At 37.5% G+C, this 9434-nt stretch overlaps 2 protein-coding genes across 7 annotated transcripts in view; one reads left to right on the top strand and one right to left on the bottom strand.

Annotated features, from left to right (window-relative positions):
- Positions 1-8228, top strand: part of LOC139958423 (4-galactosyl-N-acetylglucosaminide 3-alpha-L-fucosyltransferase FUT5-like) — a 33600-nt gene extending 25372 nt beyond the window's left edge. For 2 of the 6 annotated variants that reach the window (XM_071955496.1, XM_071955497.1), the window contains exons 2-4: positions 77-223; positions 1731-1857; positions 5527-8228. In XM_071955496.1, the coding sequence (XP_071811597.1) occupies positions 5676-7136 (1461 nt within the window). In that variant the 5' untranslated portion in view covers positions 77-223; positions 1731-1857; positions 5527-5675 and the 3' untranslated portion in view covers positions 7137-8228. Of the gene's footprint in view, positions 1-76; positions 224-1730; positions 1858-2434; positions 2804-5526 lie in introns of those variants that run through there. The other 4 variants (XM_071955500.1, XM_071955499.1, XM_071955495.1 and 1 more) reach the window with 3 other exon arrangements.
- LOC139958666 (26S proteasome regulatory subunit 8) overlaps positions 1-9434 on the bottom strand; it is a 204192-nt gene that overhangs the window by 89606 nt on the left and 105152 nt on the right. The window lies entirely within an intron of this gene.

The raw sequence follows: 9434 nt of genomic DNA on the forward strand, positions 1-9434 counted from the left end.
AAAACGCGCAAGTTTGACTCAAATTAAGCCAAAATATAGTTGTGTAACAAACTTTTTTTTTGAATTGTTTTTGTAGCTGAGGAACCAGTCCTTCCCGTTTGCTACTCTCGATATGTGAAGAATGAACGGGTTAAACTCATCAAAAGGGTTAGTTGCGCCGACGAAGAGGATGTGAATGTAAGATTTACTTCTAACGAAGACGTGATGATATCCGAACTGCTCGGTAAGTAAAGCAAGTAACCAGAGATTAAAGGGATATTCCTACGATAGACAATGTCAGACGTATCATAAAGAAAATTATATTTCACAATTTTAGCTGAAAACTCCATTTTGTCCATCTTAAGTCGAGATATGGTTGTGTGATTGTTTGCCTATTTTAACTGGCTCTAGACCTTCCCTTACTCCAGGACATATGGTAGGGGGGGGGGGTGGGTGGCATTGATGTCATACGGGCAAGTGCTCTTGAATAGTTTTTTTTTGTAGGCTATTTATCATCTTTTTGTTGATTTATCCTTGAAACCTGATATCTTTGGAATGCTTGTGTAGCTGTCAATGTTCTCTACATACATGTACATACAATATTATTGAAATATTATTTTCCTCATATATGGATAAATCATTGGAATTAAAATTAATTTATTAAATTATTGGAATTAAAAAAAAATCATTCTCAACTCAATTTCCCCGATAATTCCATTGACTTTGATTTTACTAGATGCATTTACAAAAATACCATCAAATTTATATCTACATAATAAAAATGCTATTATACTGTAGGTTTGACCCAAACAGATGTGGAAATGGTTCAGTAATGTTGCTAAATAAGCAGATCCAGTCACTATATGCAGATATGTCTCATCCTTAGACTCATCGCAGTCGTTTCCTATTTTGGTCAACAGGTTGACGTTATTTTGGTGTTAACATGTAGCCTGCAATCTCATTATCATATACAAGTTGATTAATTATCAATTTGTTTTTGGTGTTTTTGGCAAAATAATCACAGTATACAAAAGTCATCCCGATTGCTCTCCTTTTCAATACATATATATACATAAACTGTTCTTCTTAACTTATTTTCAGGCAAATATATGATTTAAGATGTTCTAATGATTTTGGAATACTACTTTTAGATGCCTAGAAGGACATGGAGATGAATATTTGGGGGGGGGGGGGGGGGATTGAAGACTTTTCAAGCAGCGTAACATTTCTCTCAACTCAAATACAAACCCACTACAAAAGTACCCTTTTTGAAGAATTGAGCAAAACACCAGAAGGAAAAGATATATTCTTCGTTCTTTTTATTTCAATGTTAGGGAGTGTGTGGGGTGTGGGAGGGGGTGGAGTGATGAACAAAGTATACCAATGGCATGGAAAGTTAAGGTACCCACCCCCCCCCCCAGCCATCGCAAAAGGGCTACATAAAGAATTGTTAACAGGCGAGGCATGCGCAGGATCTTATACAATAAGCCTTTTAACTTATAGCAGCGAGTGGCGGGAAGTTTCTTCACTTGAGAACAATTCCCTTCGCTCGTGGACAATGTGTTTACTCCAGCGTAAACTCGAAGAAAAGATATAATATTAAGGTCACTGTGCCTTTTTTTGCATATTTTTTTTATATTTTGCAAAAATAAACAAATTTAAACCAAATTTGAACGTTTGCGGTTACCATTGAGCAACTGTACAATTTCACAATAAAATGGCCTTTATCATGACTTTTGTTCATTTCACAGGAATAACGCATCAACCAGCTGTTTATATTGCTCCTGATGACGACGCAGTGGTAATCATTAGCTCAGCAGATGCGAGCAACAGCGCAGAAAATCCGCTGGCACAGTGATGAAATAGCGCCATCTTTCGGTGAGTCAATTTGATCGCCTTTGAACAGCGGTAAAATTATGCATGTCATAAAATTGCTTGTGAATATTTATTTTATGATTTACATAGTTCTCTTTTCTCCCCTCCATTTATTCAGCATGTTTTCTTTTCAAACAATATAGCATATACATATTGTTATAATTATAATCACCTTTTACAATTCTTGCATAGAACATGTTTTTATGAAATTTCAAGAACAGATATACATATATAAATAATATATATATGTATATATATATTTAAGTATATATATATATATATATATATATATATATATATATATATATATATATATATATATATATATATATATATAATATATATATATATATAATATATATATAATATATATATATATATATAGGCTATATTTGCTATATAGGATCTATATATATATACATACATAAATAATATATATATATAGGCTATATATATATATATATATATCCTATTTAGCCAATATAGCCTATATAACCTATATGGATGGGAGAGGCTTCAACAATAATGTTCATTGCTTGGCCGTATTACAGCAGGGATACAAAAGGCTACCTTACTCTTTTGCATTGGTTTAACACTGAGCTGTGACTATACGCTCAGAGTACTGTACAGGAGGGAAGCAATCACATCCGTATTCCATGAAGCCGTTCCTGGTAAGAATTTAACTCTATACTGACGTGATGCATATTTCAGATGCATATTATGTTAAGGAAGAGCTACAGGGAAAGAAATCTGTTTCGATTCTTCTCTTTTACAAAACACGTCAAAGACTCGAAAACTTGATAAAGTTAGTTTCATGTCTAATGTGCAAATTTCCAGCCGCTTGTGAGACGACTGATCATATACACCTCTGGACTAGGAAAACATAGTTGCTATCTTCTTCACTGTGCATATTGTTTTGGGTTTGTTTTTCGTCTGGGAGATCATCGAGGTAAGCATCCCCCCCCCCCCCGCCTCAGGCTGTAAACACATATATAGCCTGTACGTACATACAGGTAGCCCTGACTTTGACATTATCAGTTTTCTTAATTTGGTTAGTGCGCAAACGGTGCTCTGTCGTGCAACAATTTATTACGCTATTGACTTTTATACACTGACTGGAGATATAGAGGTTTATAGTTATGACCCATGTCCACTATTGTTTGCTATAAGTGTTGGTTTAGACTATATCATGGCCGCTATTAGGTGTACCGTACCCACTAAGCATGACCGTGTCAATTTTGAGAAAAAAGAAGAACGATTAATATATAGTATAATTCCCAACACATATGCCCAGCAGGCTGGTTGCGTATCATCTTTCTACTTCACGATCACCTTTTTAGTATCTGTCTCCTTAATCATTTCAATGAATATACCCGACAATGTATGATTAGCCTGTCGGTCGGATATAGGCCTATGGGCTTACGATAGAATGTATACACTGACGGTCGTGGTATATAGGGATATATGTCCATAGGGACATGTCCATGTGTCACTCTGTTCGTAAATTTAGAGAGAACACTAATAATTGTCTCGATATTTTGTCAAGTACACGCATATATGTGTTGTGTACATGTAAATGGGTTCAATGAATCCCAGCGCCAACCCAACCCAGCCCGCAACCCACCGACACCACACTCCCCCCCCCCCCTCTCCCCACAACGAGAACAACACGGAAGATGCAATCACTGCAGTATATATGCGTGTGGCATAATTTGTGTGTTGGTGTGCATGTATTGTTTGTGTATGTGGTTATATACGAGTCAGTTCGAGTATAAGTCTGGCATATGTAAATACTTATGCTATCGCTGTTTAAATATCCTTCCACCTGGTCTCGAAACACAAACATACCACACCTTACAATTAAAGTACATGTTGTGAATGTATAATTCGACGCAGTTTATTTTAGAGGCATATATGCGTCAGTGTATACGTATATCTGCTCCTTGGTTTTGTTTTGTTTTCAGATTCAAATTATCCCGAAAATCTGTTGTGCAAACATTTCACTGCCTCTTCTCTATAAGCGGAGTACACTGAGTTTGTAAACTAGTATGGGTGAGCCAAGCTTTGCTGAGTTAGAATACACTTATAGGATATGACAAGTTATATAGGCAGAATGATATAGTCTTGTTATGTCCCGGCATGCAGGACGAACAACTGCAGGCGGCGCAAGTAGATGTCTCGGCAAATAGCTGTTAAAATTCCGCAAAGACAAATATTTATTCCATTTGCGCTAAATGTCCTTAAAATTTACAATCCTTCCTTTCAATGTCAGAGGATCATGTTGACAACACTCACGTATAGCCTTCATTTAACATGGTTTTTTGTGTTCTTTTCGCAGTTTGATATCCAAATTGGGGCAATAGTTTTTAGTTAGGATTTATTGTATATGAAAGGTGTGATTGAAGATGAATGAAGCCATAGGATTATACTTTAGTTTCATCTGGGACTTTTGGAAATCAAATTTCCGGCCGGTTTCCGGTATAGTCATATCTAGTTCAACTTAAAGTCCAAGCACATTGAGAGATGGCGATGACACCATGCCATGACGAGAAATCATTGTATTGCTTAAAAAAATATCAGCCGCTAGTTGTTTGTTATTCGACTTACAATGAAAATAGATCGACAGAGTTGTCAGGGTCACTCTATGCAACTTATGTACATATATATATTTTGCCCTCATGGCGTTATATACTTGTCCTACCGTTACAAATACGATTACCGTAGAGTGAAATGACTTAAAGAAAAACATAAGACATACCGGTAATCATCTTTTTCTAAATTTCTGCCATGACGATTACGATGACGACGACGACAACGACGACGTTGTTGTCATGGCGATGCCGATGATGACCGATGACGGGGACTGTTACCTGATATTTTGTCTGTTTTTCTGGTTATTTTGCAACAATTTGGACTACGTACGTTTTTTGCACAGTTTTCCCCCATGTCCGGTCATATCAACATGTTACCGGTTTCGATGTCCTCCAATAGCACGTATACATATTGTATACGTCTATGGCAAGCCATGTGGGACAAACACCGCATAATATATCCGCGTATTAATTGGAATTTATACGCGTATTAATTGGAATTTATACGCGTATTAATTGGAATATATACGCGTATATATTATTAGCCAATCATTATGGCTTAAATATATCCGCGTATTAATTCGAATATATCCGCGTATTAATTCGAATATATACACGTATTAATTCGAATATATACACGTATCAAATAAAATACATATGGGGATTAAATCCAATATATGCACGAATTAATTCGAATGCACACGAAAACACATTTCCGCTCTTGCTGTGTACATATACCAACGATAAATGTTATGGCGGGCTCGCGAGATCGCTTCAAAAAGCGAAACTTTACACATGTACAACACATGTTCGAATTAATACGCGTATATATTCGAATTAATACGCGGATATATTATGCGGTGTTTGTCCCACATGGCTTGCCATATACGTCAGGCATGTCGTCGGAACAGAGATGCATCGTTCTGTTGTTTAACATGGACAGACAAAGACACAATAACTTTGATAACATGATAACTTTGTGGAAATTTTATTATAGCATTACTAAGATCTTCATCCATCCATACTTTATTAAGAATTAACAAACGAACAAGTAATATTCTGTGTCCTCTTTCATTCCCAGAATTCCTGTATACGACAATAATTATCCAGCTTCAACTGGTGATTCCATGATCTGATACTAGAAGCAGTCATCCACAATCATCAAACATAGGATCCATGTTGATACTATAGGCCCCTGTCTAACTATCATAGGTTATAAGAGAAATCAAAATGTACTTGTTCTGTCGTGAAAGATGGAAATCATTTAGCCTATTTATATCTCTAATTCTTTCCGTTGTATTTTTGGAGATGATTATGACATTGTTAGAACCAAGTTACTATGTACAACCTATTGGCTACAAGAGGCAGACACAACACCTCGCCATTGCCAGTGACCAGCGTCGCCTGCACCAATTGAATGGAACAAAATACCAGGAGGCTGTTGGAAGTATTGGTGAAGGGCTCCAGGCGGATAATTCCTCATCCCGAATTCTGAGAACTTCTGAGGAGATTACGTATTCAGATAAAACAGTAGTTGAGGTCATTAGAAATATCTATGGTGTTCATAATAATCACTCTCATTCCACTACCATTCGAGTTGGTTTCTTTGAAGGATTTCGTAAATTTTGGACGTATTCCCTTATTTTCAAACCGCCTCCTTCACCAAGGACGTGCGAATGCGGTGCTTTTAGGGCCGATGTCCGGCTGGAAAAGAATCCCGCAAAAACCGGCCAATTCGAGCTTCTTTTCATCCCCCAAGACGTTGGATTCATACATCTCACAAATCGTGTTTGGAATACCATCCTTTCATCTGCTTCAAGCTCTCAAAAGAGAATATACGCTACATTTGAGGGCGCCAATAAGTTAAAATTGTTAACCTTGGATCCACCATTTAGGGAAAAGGTATTCCATTGGTCCTGGACCCATCATTCGCAATCAGACTTCCCCATGCCATACGGTTTTTATTTAGCAAACAAAACAGCTCGTCCAACTGGCGAAAAGATGAGGGGAAAGAACTGGTCGGAAAACAAAACTGCACTAGTGGCGTGGATGTCCACTTGGGCGGTGACCAGTTGGCAACGCGAGAAATTTGCTAAGGATTTACGAAGATACCTTCCACTTAATTTCTTTGGACAAAAGTACAGGAAATGTCGAAGGAACAGCAAGGAATGCGAACAAACGATTCGAAAATATAAATTTTACTTAGCTTTAGAAAACAGTTGCTGTTCCGAATACATAACGGAAAAATTTTGGAGGACGTTGGCTTGGGATATAGTACCCGTCGTATTCGGTGCTCCTCGCAAAGATTACGAGCGACTTGCTCCGCCAAACTCTTTCATTCACGCGGATGATTTTGATTCAATTGAGGATCTTGCGAACTATATCAAGTTTTTGGACAAAAATGACGACGAATATAATAAATATTTCCGTTGGAAAGAGGATGGTGGAGAGGTAATAATTAATTATCCTCGACTGGAGAACAAACCAGTCGATCATCATATTCCACCTGCGAACTTTTTCTATTCGTGCAGTGCAGTCTGTCGGGTTGGGAAACGATACCTCGATGAGGATACCAACAGTGATGTAGGTCTTAATGCATCCCAGAATTCATTTTTTGATCCAAATGTAAATTGGTGGTGTGGGTCATGTACCCAATGCGGTAACCATCAATGGATAAGAACATACAACTAGTCTTGTAACATCATTTGAAACGGCCTTTATGTAACCACTCAAAAATGGCCAAAGTATTATAAATCAGTGTGACAGTTATTAGGGTATGGTATCAGTGTGGTGGTTATTATGCGATGGTTTTAATGTTATAATGGTTGACATGATAAGATGTTCGGTGGTAGGTCTAACAACTAACGGTGTGATTCGAGCGTATATGAGTCTTTATACACTCTGGCAGAGTACGGTGAATAAAAGTTTACTTCAATCATAAAATCAATTTAACCGGACTGATTTGGTAATTGTTAAAAGTGATCATAGGTATTGAATATGTTAATAGACATTTGCAGAGGACAGGAAAATAGAACGATGAAGATAAAGAAGTCCTGTAGCGTATCATACTGTGGGACAACGCCGAGGATAATGCATTACAATTAGAGGACGGGATAGGCCCCCGAAGTTCAGTGACAGTGAGTTTCCAAAAGACTATTGTGGAAAATGAAAAAGTGCAATATGACGCAATATATACGTATACAATGGGCAAATAATGATTAACATTTGTTTCATGAAAATGGAAAAGGTCAAAGCAATGCTTAAACAGACCACGGTTATGATTTTTTTCAATAATGTGATGGGACATACGTCCCTCTGCTCCCCTGTGCCACTTTGCTTCGTCCTTGAATTTTGCGGGCAAAAATATACTAAAATGATACTCGAATAATTAGTACCGGTACTCCCCCCCCCCCCCCCCCCAACCGTACACCCTAGCGCCCTCACTTTGTTGTTTCGGGGATCATGTGTTGACATTGTGCATTATGACCATGAAATTATCATTTCTACATCTTGAATTTAGCAGTCTTCTGCTATCACGAAGGCCGACAGGGTTATACGTTCACGGCTGTATCATCTAATTTGTAAACCACCCGTTAACTTATAAACACTTTTCAAGCGGTGAAGTTGGCCTTGAAAGCATTGTTAGATATAAACTTTTGGTTTTTAGGTTATTGTGCAATGATGCGATATTCATTTAAGCTTTTCGTCATTGTGTCTTTCAGTCAGTTGAATATTCAATGAGATATCACAAGGTATATATATATATATATATATATATATATATATATATATATATATATATATATATATATAGATATATATATATATATAGATATATATATATATATATATATATATATATATATATATATATATATATATATATATATATATATATATATATATATATATAAAGGCATTTATATAGCGCCATAACTAAAACGATATTCTATGGCGCTTTACAAAGAAAAAAGAAAACATACAAATGAACAAAACAGCAACAAGACAGAAAAGAGAAAAACAGGCCTTGTTAAAGAGAACTGTCTTCAGAGCTTTTTTTAAGAGAGAAATGTGGATTGATTAACAACCGAAGACGGCAAGTCGTTCAACAGCCTGGCCCCAGTTACAGAAAATACACGGTTGCCAACAGTGGCGGAGCTAGGGGTATTGGTCAGGGGGGCGAGAATGTTCTGTAGGGGGTTCGACACTATCTAAGCGGAGCGCCACCACAGGTTGGCGCGGAGCGTACAGATTTTTTTTTTGAGTAAAGATACTCCCTAGATCGCCTGAAATGACCCTTTCTGGGCCTTGCTAATTTGTAGATAAACGAAGAATAAATAGCTGTTAGAGCATTTTGTCAGAAAATTACACCAACAAAATGTGACAAATGTCAATAGGTAGATGAGAGCGCAATAAAAAAGTCAATAATCGCGAAAAAGTAAAAAGTGTTAAAAAGCTGAAAAGGGCGCCAGCAGTCCATTTGAGTCCGTCAGGGGGGGGGGGGAGCATCCGCCCCCTGACTGTATGGACGCTCCGCCACTGGTTGCCAAACTGTTTTGTGTGGGTGGTGGGAACGTTTAATGTAGTAGCAGATATACTTCTTATAACGGTATGACGAAACACGCTTAGTAAACATCTTACACAAATAATCAGGGGCCTTTGGCTACCTTGTGTATGGGTTTTTGTCCCAGTTGACTCGAAAGGAATGACCAACCAGTGGCAGGATTTCAAAGGTGGGAAGGCCGGGAGGATTTTGTAAGTTCCCAAGGCTGATTTAGGTAGGGACATGAAATTTTACGGGACAGGAAGGAATTTTACAAAGGATAAAGTTTGACTCTGGAAACATGTACACTCGGTAGAGTGGTTTAATACTTCCCCGTTTGAGTGTAAAATAACCCCAGACTAAACAATGTCCCCAATCCACGTCCCGCTCTCCCCGTAGTCTTTCCACACCCCTTTGCGCAAAAAGTACCATCAATTGCACAGCTT

The sequence above is a fragment of the Apostichopus japonicus genome, chromosome 18 (assembly GCF_037975245.1).
Source record: "Apostichopus japonicus isolate 1M-3 chromosome 18, ASM3797524v1, whole genome shotgun sequence".
In the NCBI taxonomy this organism is placed as follows: domain Eukaryota; kingdom Metazoa; phylum Echinodermata; class Holothuroidea; order Aspidochirotida; family Stichopodidae; genus Apostichopus; species Apostichopus japonicus.